The 12,769-nt window shown below is 44.8% G+C and overlaps 1 protein-coding gene across 1 annotated transcript in view; it reads left to right on the top strand.

Annotated features, from left to right (window-relative positions):
• The window catches only part of ALOX5 (arachidonate 5-lipoxygenase), a 33,812-nt gene extending 30,516 nt beyond the window's left edge, over positions 1 to 3,296 (top strand). The window contains exons 13-14 of the mRNA XM_075107646.1: positions 524 to 694; positions 1,957 to 3,296. Of these exons, the coding sequence (XP_074963747.1) occupies positions 524 to 694; positions 1,957 to 2,136 (351 nt within the window). The 3' untranslated portion in view covers positions 2,137 to 3,296. The remainder of the gene's footprint in view (positions 1 to 523; positions 695 to 1,956) is intronic.
• The last annotated feature ends 9,473 nt before the right edge of the window (positions 3,297 to 12,769 follow it).

Genomic DNA, 12,769 nt, shown 5'->3' with positions numbered 1-12,769 from the left:
GGTGCTCACCAGTGCCACACCCACATGCTATATTCCATGATGTACCTCCTTCCCTTTGCCTCTCGTACTGCCTGACCACAGTACTGCAGGCATGTTCTTAGCACGAGTTTTGCAGAAAAGAGCAACAGAAGAAAAGGAGATTTTATCAATTATAGTTTTTTTTATCAGAGGTTGCCTCAGATTATCAGAAGAGATCTTTGTTTAATAAGATAGCTAAGTCCTTAGCCTGCCTGGTGAATCTGCGCTGTGTGGCGCATGCCTGTGGTTAGCAGAATACCTGCTCCCAGACATATAACCCAGCTCTCTCCCTTTTGCAGTCCTGAGAAAGAGGGTAGGGACTTCCTTTTCTCCTTCAGTCCTTCTCTAGAACATCCCTCTGTCCTTTAGTTAGTATCTTCTCTTTCTGAGAGGCTCATATTACAGAAGCAAACTCCCTGGTGTCAGGACTCCTGGTTTTCTTTGCAGTGCTCCTATACACCAGCCACTGTAGCCTTTCACTGTGCTGTCTTGCTTTGTTGTGCAGTATGACTGGTGTTCCTGGATTCCCAATGCCCCACCAACAATGCGCCGCCCTCCTCCGACAGAAAAGGGGACAACCACCATCGAGCAAATTGTGGAGAGTCTGCCAGACAGGGGACGTTCTTGCTGGCATCTTGGAGCTGTCTGGGCCTTGAGCCAATTCCAGGACAATGAAGTAAGTCAACCTCCCTTCTGTAGGTGGTGGAGATGTAGGTGAGGCGGCAAGGGCCACAGCAAGACCACATGGACTCATGAGACTGTGGTGCTGCTCTGTGCTTGACTGGACCATGTTTGCCTTTCTGTGGCGGTGTATCTGTGGTGTGGGTTTGCCCTTGTTCCGCCAGATGCACGCCAGCTCTGAGCAAAAGAAGTATTTTTACTCTGAGGCTGTGTTTCAGCCAAAATGAAAGTTTCTAAACTCAAGTATGGCATTGCTGAGTAAGGATGCTGGTGTGGGAGGAAGAGGGCTGCAGAGGTACAAGGGTTTTTTCCACTCCGTGCCCCAGCAGTGCTGGTGGAGAAGCTACAGCACCGCTGTGTCCCCATGTCCTGTCCCTTTGGAAAATCTGCCCCAGGGCCACATGCACTACAGCTGTGGCTTGTGCCTGGCTGGTGTGGAGTGCAACAAAACAAGCCTATGGGACGCTTTGCAAGCGTGGTCTATAGCCATTTCCCTCATGTAAAATGAGGTTGTAGGTACTTGGTTGTCTCGCCCAAGGGCTGCGCCTGGAGGGTGTGTTTTGAAATCCTTAAACGGAAGAGGATGGACAGAGGGTACCTCTGAAGTTTCTCTTGAAGAAGAAAGCAGATTTCAGCTGAGAAGCTAGTAGTATGGGTAGTATCATGGGAAAGAGTTACCCAAAGCAGGTAACATGCCAGTATGCATATTGGCAGTGCAGTATTCAGAGCACCCTTAGCGTCCAAGCTGACTAAAGCATCTGTCAGGTTGAACTTTGTAGGACAGTTTTAAGTCAACAGAAACTTCTGCCTTCGCTGAAAGAAACAGTCATCTTCCTTTTTCATCCCTGGCTGTTCATTCCCCTTCCATGCTGTCTGTTTCTTTAGTAGCACAAAAAAAAACGTTCGAGTGGCTACGCAGAGGTCTGGCTTGGGAAGCTGATCTGGCTGACAACTGGCCTGAAAAAAAGTGCTCATTTTTCAGTGGATCAGCTCCTTGCAGGGGGAGGAGGTGCCACGTAGATACCTGAACCAGCACTACAGAAAGATGCAGGGATGAAAAGAAGCAGCTAGCAGTGGAGGGAGAACGGGACAGCATCTTTCATCGGCAGTGCCAGTGTAGGCTAGCTTAAATATAGAGAGTACCATTTTAATAGTCGCATTTGTGAGGCTCTGGGTGTTGTTCTGCAGATGACATAACGTTGAAACAGAATAGCCCAAGATTTCTCAAAGCATGATTTCTTGGTGTTTTTCAATTAGCTGTTTCTGGGCACGTACCCAGATGAACATTTCGTGGAGAAGCCGGTGAAAGAGGCCATGGCAAAATTCCGCAAGAATCTGGATGAGATCGTCAACACCATCGCTGAGCGCAACAAGAACAAAAAGCTTCCTTACTACTACCTTTCCCCAGATCGCATTCCCAACAGTGTTGCTGTTTGAGCAGATGCCCGGAAGAGTTTGGAGGCGTGTAAAGCTAATGAAGCTTTTCTGTTACATACGCTTCTTTTGGGTGAACCTTCGGAAATGGATGAAATAAGAAACCCACCCTCTCCATCAGAGCTGACCCATAGTTTATCTGGACTTCCAAAACAAATTTGATTACAACTGCTCTTGCAAAGTCTAGTTGATGACCTTCTAGGTCAACTTTGTTACAAGTTTACTTTTCCAAGATTTTTTAATATATCTTGGAATCAATATCCATGTTCCTGTTAGCTTTCCCTCTCCTGGTCAAAACAATATAATCACAGATTTCCTTATCTTATTCAATGAATATAGCATCACAAGCAATAAGCAAGCCACATCTTTATAATCTTTCCTATTTTTAATAGGCGACACTGGTAACATATAAAAATATAAAGCTTCTGCATTGTTTTTTATCTGATTATAACAAATTTTAAATATTTTCTCTACAACTGTCATGTCCTAATCAGGATGAAGGTAGAACCAGAACATTTTCTTAACATAGCTGATGGTTTTTTATTACTTTCTTACGGAGTTCATATGAAATGAGATATCCTGATTCGTAGCAGATGAAAATTTTGTACCTCCATAAACCTATATATTTTTTACATAAGCTTTGTTTGTTTGTTTTAGCCTCTGCCAGCAGAGTTTGATGTCATTCACATGCATGGACAAACGTTTTGCTTGGCACAATGGCAATGAGTACAGATGTAGCAGTGCTTACGCTCGATTTCAGCCTGATGGCTGAGGTGCCTGATTTTTGTGTACAGTTTCTTGTTTTGTGGGGGATGAAGAAGCTCCTTTGCGTAAGGATAAAAATTGTGGAGAAGGGGGAATCGTCAGATTTGGTCAATTAAGCATAACTGGCATGTTCCACCTTAGAAACAACTAGGTTTTGTCTGTTTTGTTTAGAGGTGAAGAGGTTCAAGTACTTGGGCTTTGGTTAAAGTAGAGACAGTCATTGAGGTAATGAAAGCGGAAAGGAGGTTTGGGAAGTTTAAGAGTAGTAGTTTTGTTAATAACAATTTTGGTTTATTTTTCCCAGAGTTTGTTCCTTGTACTAGCTTCACCAGCCTGCAGTGTGTTTTCTCAAAAGAGAAGAAAGCTTCCTGTGCTAATAAAACAAAACTGAACAAGAACATCTAGCTTTTCTTTCTTAACTCAATATCTAATGCTGTATATCTTGAAAACCTTGTAGGAAAAAGCACAGTGTGCTGCGTAGAGAAATTAAGCTCCTGCACTTTGAGAAATATAGTTATTTCCATCATTCACGTGTGATTTGGAAAAGGGCGCTACTAAAATACACGTCATTTCTGTTTCATGTGAAACACAGGCATGGAAGCACAACTGATTTTTAGACTCTTTGCAGCAGACTGATTCCCTTTTTCTCCCAGCTAAAGAGTTCCAGCAAAAACATGGAAGGTTATCGAGGAAGTGCATTTAAGCCTTGCGCATCTTCCTTTTACCGCAACCCACGAGAAGTGACGACTATAGGAGCTGAGGCGTGCAATTGCGTAGCAACACTGGAACAGGGCGGAGGGATCAGAGACCATAACATGTGAGCCACAAAAAAAACCCAACCAACCAAAAAAAAACAAACAAAAAAGGCAAAAAATAGCGCCACTTAAATGGAAAAGGCAAAAAAAGCAACAAGCTGACGCAGTATAGCCAACATGCCAACCCTAACTCTTGTTCTTCCCCTGGTTTACAGTGAATGTCCTCTTGCCTCATCTTACAAATGACAATGATCTGCGTAGTCAAGTATCTGTCTAGAAAACGAAATATGTGAAGGGAGGTGGACGGCTGTTTTCTTCCATCTCTTCCCTCTGCTCTAGCCTGTGGACCTGGGATACAAGTAGGATTGATGGGAGGTTGGGGGAATTGACTGTGCAGCTTTGAAGGCTGATATTAGCAGTCTGATTCGACTGCAGGAGAGGCTGTGGAAAGAGGTAGAGGGGTTAAAAGTTACGCTGGCATCAGATAGGAAGCAAATACATGCAAACAGTGAAGTGCTTACTTTTCCAGGGGGTCTGAGTACACATGCTGCTGTCCCGCTCCCTGCTCCCTTTTCAACTGGTCACCGTCCACCAGAAAGTCACCTTTCCTGTGCATGGGCCATGGGTTCCTCTCCTACATCTTTAGCCATGACTTGCACAGAGGTACCTCTTAAGTCACGGTACTAAGGTACAGTGTCCACTCACAGGATCAGTCCTAGGTGGAAGTGAAAGGACCAGCTCTCTCTGAAGTGGGTTGTGAGCTCAGCTTTGTGACAGATATTGCTGTTCGGTGTGTATCATCCCATGTCTAACGGAGTTTGACAGCCAGTGGCATGTGTCTTGGCTGCATGGCTGCTGCTGCTGGCCAGTCCAAGGGAATTTAGCCCGTCTCTTTCAACTTGAGCTTCTTTGCTGTCTTTTCCATTTGCAGTGAGACGTCCCCTTCAGAAAGTCCTGGCACTAACTCCGGAGGCTCTGGCATCTCAGCCCTTCCTCCTGGTGTTTGGTCACAGGAGAGGGCAGTCCAGCTGTAAAACATCATTAGGGCTAACGAGAAAGGAACTGGGAAGGTTCTGCTAAGGACTGTCACAAATAGAGGAGAGACCCTAATGTGTTCTCCACAAGCAGATCAAAAAAGATCTCCCCTTAAGGAGGAGGCCTTGAGGTGGAGAGAGATCATCAATGAGGGAACAGGGCAGGCATTTCCCTACTGAAGTCTCTGACTCTTTGGGTTCATCAGTGACAGGGTTTAGACCTCTGCAGCCAACCCAGCTCTCATCACTGACCTCCCATGCTTTCTTCTTTTTGCGGTGTGAGTTTACCCCTGTAAACGCTTTTTGGTACATTCCCTTCTCCAGCCCCCAAACATCCCTTGCAATAACATAATGATTTCTGATGCTCCTGGAAAGGAAGTGCAGATACTTCGTAGTCATCTCACATGAAGTAAGCTACCCAATTTTTTTGCAGTCAATCCACATTTTACAGGTGAGGAAATGGAATAAGAGCAGTGAAATCCGGCGGATCAGCTCTGTTTTGAGGTGCCTCCTATGTAGAAAGATTGTGAGAAAATTGTTTACCTGCAGCCTGCTAATTTTAGCCTTCTAGAGAGCAGACAACATGTCTACTTGGCTGCTCAGAATTATTTGCTCTGTTGCATGTAGGGCAGAACATGGAATAGACCCCAGAAGACTTGTTTCTAACTGACAAGTTTTAATCAGTAACTGGACTTTCACGCGATGGTGCATAACTACGTAGTATCTAGGAAGTAATTGCACACACCGAGATAGTGGTGGAAAGTGCTTAGTTTGCTTTATTTATACTATAAACAGGAATAAATATTGCACAATCAGACATGGCTGGTAAGTTTAGAGGTTAACTGAGTCATGGGTTTTTATGGTCAGAAGACATGGCTATGATTGCTTAGACTGATCTCAGCATAACACAGGTCTTTGGATTTCCCTGCAGCATTTCCCTCTTTAAGTTCAATACATGTAGGAAACTCTCTTCTGTGAAAACATCCCCTCAAGATTTACTGAAATACGCGGTTCACCCTGGTGCTTTAGTCACTTGTCTCACTTGTGAATCCCTTTTGCTGTGAGAGGTATGTGCTGTGTTTCTAGTTCTACATGTGTTCAGTTCTTGCTTCTTGCAACAGAGAGCCTCTTGCAGTAACTTCATGTGACTGAAGATCCTTCTCTGACCAGTTCCCTGCTACATCCTTCCCCTTTCGTTCACTAAACTGAATCAATTTCCTGGAGCCTTTTGCTCTAAGACTTCCTTCAAACCTCTTATCCATTCCCACTGCATCTTTATTAACACCGTGTAGGCAGCATGTGGGTGGTTGAGAACGACCATGATTTAATGGCTGTTCCAGTCATTATTTCATAGGCTGTATTTCCTTCTGCCTGCAACTGCATGTGTGCAGCTTCGCCATAGATTTAGGTCTCTGACATGTGAGAACACAACAACAGGTCGTTTGCTTGCAACAACCTGAAGCTCAAGAGGTTCAGGCTGGATGCAGATCTCTGGCCCAGCCTTACTAGTTCCAGTTACCGGACGACACTGGTATGTTTCTGTGGTTTACCAGCAACCTCTTCATTGCACCAGCTTTGACATTCAAATTTAGCTGTGCTACCTCTCCAAGTCTGTGACCTCTGCTAAACGGACAGGTGGTAGGAACCAGGTTTGCACACTGCAGCTGGCCGAAGCGTTGGCCCCTGCGGAGGGCATGGGGAAGCGGGGTGGGCGCTCGGAGGAAGCCTTGCCTCCAGGATCCTGCCTGGGGCAGAGACACATGCGCCCACCCAGGTGCTGGGTGCAGGAAGCGTGCAGGGCAAGGGAGGGAGCAGCTGCTTACCAGCTTTTCTTAACTCACACACGCACAGGTACATGCGTACGGGGACAGATCATAAGGTCACAGGCAGGTGGCATGACTGGAAGCGCAGAGGAATGTGGTAAACCCTCACAGGCACAGGAGGAACTTCAGGTGGGCAGGAGGTTGTCACCTGCATTTGGGTTTTGGCTGGAGGGCAGAGTCTAAAAGGCTTAATAAAAGGTTAGCCAGGCCTTTTCACAACTTTGAGAAATTACTGCCATCTCAAAAGGTGGTGTCTGCTGTACTGGTAGACATCACAGACTATATGCCAACTATACAGCCAGAGGGAAAATATAATCTATAGAAATTTGTCCATAATCACTCAGAAAATCAGAGGCAAAAAGAAAAACAAGGGTGTCAGTTCTGTGTTTTGACCACAGAGGCTGAATTTCCTTCCCTTACTGGTACAGTTCCCTTGCAGAGCAAAAGCTGATGTTGCAGTTGTCCAGACAAACAGACAAAATAATGGATAAAATGCTGATTGTCTTCAGCAGTGGCAGGAAAGAAGCGCTTTGCCAGTTGTACAATTAAATTCCAGCCTGAATATGCCCTTATCTGGCAAACACTGTGAAGGTTAATTGCCCCGTATGGTCAGACACGGGGATGCTGAAAAAGGTGTTGCTGCTTCTAGCAGATCTCCCAAGAGACTGGAGATGTACGGGATTTGTGAGGTGGCAACACATCTTTTTAATTTAATGGATACGCAATAAATTGCTTTGGAAGGGCAGGGGGGAAGGTAGCTGTAGTCCTTTTGAGCTGCTTCTCACAGGGCTGTGCTATCACTTTTAAAATCAGAAGCAACACAGTGGTTTAAGCGTTTGTTCTTTTGGTGGGTTTTTGTTTGTTTGTTTGTTTGTTTTTTGAAGATGTGAGTAGAGATTATTTCACACGTAGTTTATTTTAATGAGTCTTCTTTAGCCACAGAGCAGGCACAGCAAAGGCAGAGGTATGTGGAACGTATTTTGGAGTCCATGAGGGATGTTCTGACTGCTGACCTGAAGTTATCATTGAGGTCAGAAGATAATTTAATAGATAAAATATATTAGAGTGTCCCTGTACCATCTGTCAGTTTTAGAGTCAAGAGAAAGTTTAGGTGCTGTGGATTGTTGGCCATTGCCACCTCATCTTCAGCAACTACCAGTCTCCTGATGAAAGCCTTTGCCTCAGGACACAGTAAAGGGAAGGCAGAAGGTGTAGTTGTTGATAGTCTGTTGATGCTGGTAACAAAAATGGGCACGACTCTAGGGATGTTCTAAACTGATGTAGCTAATTGATGGCTATATGGATTTACCCTCACTCAGAGCTCTCTTTAATCTTTTCCTTTACAGCTATTGCTGAATATTTTGACCACTTCCTGTTCATTCCTGGAAATGGCATGCTTCCTTTACCTAACGTTTGTTTATGGCTAGTAATTGTGGGCAGATTCTTCTCCAAAGCATTAGGGGGCAGCAACAGTACATAAAAAATAAATAAATCTCTTTCCAGCCCTGGAAAATACCTGTACCACCAAGACGAGCCCTGGTTTCTCTTTCTAGTCCTCTCCTCCAAAGGAGCTGGTCACCTTGTTCAATCACAGTTCTGATCGTTAGGGCAAACACCATATAATTGGTTTTTTAAATATTTTTTTGTTTTGTTTTAGTGAGTCCTTCTTCGTCCCTTGCTGTACTAAAGCAGACTTCAGGCACGTGAGGTCTGCCACTTGGCCACGGTGTGCTTGCTTGTACCCAGCGCCTCTGCCTTTGCATTAGACCATTTGTTCATTTAAATACACGCTTAGGAAGGTGGCACGAGGAAGCGCTCTCTGTGCGCAAGTTGCTGTACATGAGCTCTGCTTGTCTGAGGGTTTCTTGTGGTTCCTGCTGGCCACCTCCTGGCACGTGGGCTCTCATAGCAGCGCTGCCAATAGACAGCCCTTACTGGTACTGAGAAAGAATGTCATAACTGGCCTGTTGCCATCTATTCGGCAATATCAGATACGGCTGTTACCTTGACATGTTCAGTACTGGTGGTTTTGTGTGCTGGGCTCAATTCTGCTCGAGGCAGGAGGGTGACAAATACATGGGTGGTTCTGAACAGGGTGTTCAAGTGTCAGGGGGGAATATCCTGTTATCCAACACTTCTCCATCTCTTGAGATTTCCCAGGAGGAGACTAGATGCTTTTCAGGTTATTTGGCATCGCTCTCTGGAAAGCAGACCTCTGAGGGCTATAGCTTTTTCTATTTCATGTAAACCAAAGACAGACCTTTTTGAGGCAGGCAAGGCCAAAGCAGTAAGAGTTCAGCATTTTAGATGACAGAGAAAAGTGGATGTGATTAGCGTTCCTAAACTGCATGGGACTGCAGATAATTGCAGTAGGTTTCATAAAGCCTGTGTTTACATCACAGTCAGTGAGAGCAGGAAAAATCAAGTTGGATTAAGTCCTTTCAGTTTCAACAGATGACTCAACACCTCTACCACTGCAACTAGCAACAGCCTTTTGTTCAATGAGTCAGGGGCCAAACCCTCACTTTTTTTCATTTATGGGAGGTATGTTTTCTCGACTTGCAGAGAGTAGTGCAGCTAGGTAATGCCAGGGCAAAAAGCTGGATAAGATTAACGGAATTTAAGTGAATAATAAACACAGCAGAAACATGGCGGAAGGCCCCAGATCAGAACTGTCATGAACTTTGGGTAATTCTGCCTCTAAATACAGAGAGAGTCTGACTTTCTAGCTCAGGTCCATCCCTAACTGTCTACTTACCTCCAAGCTTCAGGGCACAAGGCACTACCTGGGTAAGAGGAAATCGTCAGATTAGTGGGATGGCAATATGTTGGCTCATAGTTTTCAGTGCCTCCTTTGGAGCTGTCCTCTGCTGTTGACCTCGGGGATTACATCCTGCGCTAGAAAGGCGGTTGGGTTTGCTTCACAATCCACACAGCAATGATCTGTGGTACTGAACAAATTTCCTGTTTGTACATATGCAAGTGGTGGGCGATGCCTGGATACCTTCAGTGCAGTGAAAGAAATATTAAGTAAGCTCTTTTTCAAATGTTTCCTTGTAAGAGTTGAGCTGGAACCTAATATCCTAGTTTTAACATCTGGCCTTTGGTAGGTCTCTTTCCAGCTTCAACTTCTCTGGAGAGCACAACTAAAACCGTACATCCAGCAGCCTTTAACTTTAGCTTTGTGGTGTTTAAAATCCAGTAGTTGCTGATTAGGCCCTATTGTAATTACATAGCTCAATTATCACCTCATTTAAAAAAAAAAAAAAAAACACAAGAAAAAGTGTTGTGAGAAGTCAGTACACTCGCCTGTTCACAGGCTTTTTGGAAGACCTCTGCCAAAACCAAGGGAGTACCGCAGAGGGCCAGTGGGCCTGTCACAATTTATTTACTTAGTGCGGGAAGACACAAGTCACTGAGCTTCTTGATGTGAGAGTGCAAAGTTCATATCTCCACCTATTCCAATAATTAGCTGGACTGATGCCAAGACTGGGTGAAAAAAGCTTGAAATAAGAGCAAAGTCATGCCTTAAAAGAGGAATGCCCTGAGTACCACACAACCCAGGGCCTAAGCCTCCGGTGGACTTGCTAGCAGACACCAGCGTTTTCCACTGTTTTCCCAGGCAGCTGCTGACATAAAGGATTCGGCTTTGTGCAGGGAAGAAGGAAAGAAAAGGAACTGGCAATGGGAGAAACCAGAAAGGATGTTTCATTCTTTCTATAAAATCCATATTCAAGACATGAGAAAGGGAAGGAGCAGACATCCCGGTGGGGCTTGCGAGCGCCATGTGGTAAGTCATGTCACTTTTATTTCTTGTGGAGGCAGTAAAACATTTATTTCTATCCTAACCACTGAATTCCTCAATGATTTTATAGAAAAAGATTAATTTGTCTCTGGCTTTGCTGGCTTTTTTCCTCCTTTCCATCCTGACACGCTCCCTGTGGGATAAACTACACTGTTTGCCTCAGCTCCCTGAGACCAGGCTGCTTTTACTGTTGTGTTCATTTGGTAACTGGAAGAGAAAAATACTTGGGAAGAATGTCACCAGGCAAGACTCCTTGGCAGGTTCAGCCAGAGATCCCATTTTAATTAGGCATTTGATGGCGCAGGTTATGCTTTTCTTTCTTTTTAAACCTTCTAGCTGCAGATGGATTATTAGATACTGCTGATAGTGTATTCACCTACTCAGACTTATCTACTTCTAGATCTATTTTGTGGGTGTTGCTCCTGCAGTTTCTTTTCCTTTCCATAAATACTGGACCTTGTCTCTGCAGATTTCTTCGTTCCTTTTTGCTTACTTGACTAGACATTTAGAAACAGAAAACCATGAGAAAAAGCAATTAGTGCTCCCTCACGTTATCTGTTTTACGCCAATAATGAAATCCAGTGGCCTAGGAGAAAGTGAGAAGTGGGATTTGATGTGGTAAGAGACGCTATGGAACTCCTGGGGTCTTCGTGACGCTCTCAGGGTCTTCACCCTTACTAATATTTTCTCATCCCAGGCTGGGCTCAGTGACACAACACACAGGAAACCACCATGGTTTGGGTTTCAAGTCTCTATTCTCAGAATTGATGCGTGTATCTGCTCTTGCATACCATGGTTATCTTTCACATATGCCTAAACAAACACACACACTTGTAGAAACTAACGTGTCACCTAAAATGTTCTTGATTTGCCTGTGGCAAAATAAGATCTCTGCCTGACCTTGTTATATTGTCAAGTCAAAGCAGCTGCATGAGGACTGGTTCTTAAGACTGGCTGCTTAGGCCGGGGGTGTGTGTGGTGGTCGGGACCAGAGCCTGTGTCTGACGGGATAGTCTCCAAAGCTCAGTGATACCTGGATGCGTAGTGTTGCTCAGCGACAGGTGATTTGTGTGGAGTACAAGGACGCAATACATTGCTCACATTCAAAAACAACACTACAATATGTGTCCTTGGAAGTTGCCTGTGCTTTGTGTCCCTAGTCTTTTCACAAGATCTGTGGCAGGGACTCAGCAATGCTAATAGAAATGATCCACGCAGCGTTGGCTCCTGAGCAAAGCTTCTTATTCACCTACTGGCAGAACAGGATTGTTTCATCTGTCAAAGGGCATCAAGCATTCAGTACCCACTAAGAACTATTGGGAGCTCAAATTTGGTAAATTCTGCATATAAGGACTTGTGGAAAATTCCTATAGACCCAAAGAGGCCCCATGATAACACACACAATCCTACTGAAACTCTAACAACACCCGATCACCTACAAAGCAGGAATTAGGCTCTACAGTGACTGGTCTGTTTTTCTGCGTTGCTGAACACACTAGACAAATATCAGCCTTTTAAATGAGTCTTCAGTTCAGCTACTCCTGTAATTGGTCCTCTTCTCTATCCAGAAGCTCTGTGGTGCAGAGGGAGATGTAGGGACTGAAGAGGTGAATTGTGGTACAACAAAGCAAGGGAAATCAGCTTTCCTAGACAAAGAGTTTGTGGTGGCCTTGGCCACATGTTTGAGGGAGCTGTTTGGAGAGGCTGGAGACAACTGCCCGGTGGGGAAGGAATAGAAGGTGGCTGTGAGCAAGTCCTGTGCACCAGAAACTGGGGCCCAGCAGGAAGCAGTTGGGTAGTTTCGCTATTTAATTTTGAGCTTCATATTAATAAACCATAGTCCTAGTAAGAGGAGGGCTACTGGGAAAACCATTTCAGGCTGCAGCATGGCTAACAGCTGGAAAGGGAACAGGCAAAGTAGCAAGCGTACCTGCCAACGTAGCAGTGACACATCCTACTATGATGATGAAGAGGAAAAAGCCCACCTTACTAAGTTCAGTTATGTAGCTTTTCAGTTGCTGGAAGAAATGTGGATTGTTAGATGTCAATGAAAACAACAGAGCACTCTTTCCTGGGTGTTTTGCATGCCAGGACATGAAAGTTACCGCTCAGATATCTGTAAAGAAATACTTGCAAAGCAAGGCAGGAGAGCAGCAGAGGCCACCCTATGAATGCTTCTAGAGGAAGGCAAACTGAGCCTCCTATGGCAGCGGAAGCTGCCATAAATGTTTGTAGAACCTGATCTTATGTCTCCTCCACAAAGACCTCAGTGATACCACAGTGCAGGAGCTAGAACGCATAGAAAAGGTCATAGCCTGGAGCTGAAAGGACTCTTGCTTGATCACTACTGCCTGTTGGGCTCTGAAATACTGCAAAATGTTCTTGTAAGAATTCTTCAGCTCCTAACTTTTACTGTCTGACCTTCTCCTTTAACGTGTCTGATCTCCAGGCTTG

The sequence above is a fragment of the Phalacrocorax aristotelis genome, chromosome 12 (assembly GCF_949628215.1).
Source record: "Phalacrocorax aristotelis chromosome 12, bGulAri2.1, whole genome shotgun sequence".
NCBI classification, from domain to species: domain Eukaryota; kingdom Metazoa; phylum Chordata; class Aves; order Suliformes; family Phalacrocoracidae; genus Phalacrocorax; species Phalacrocorax aristotelis.
Note: the sequence above shows the minus strand (reverse complement) of the source record. Positions and strands in the feature narration are given on the sequence as shown.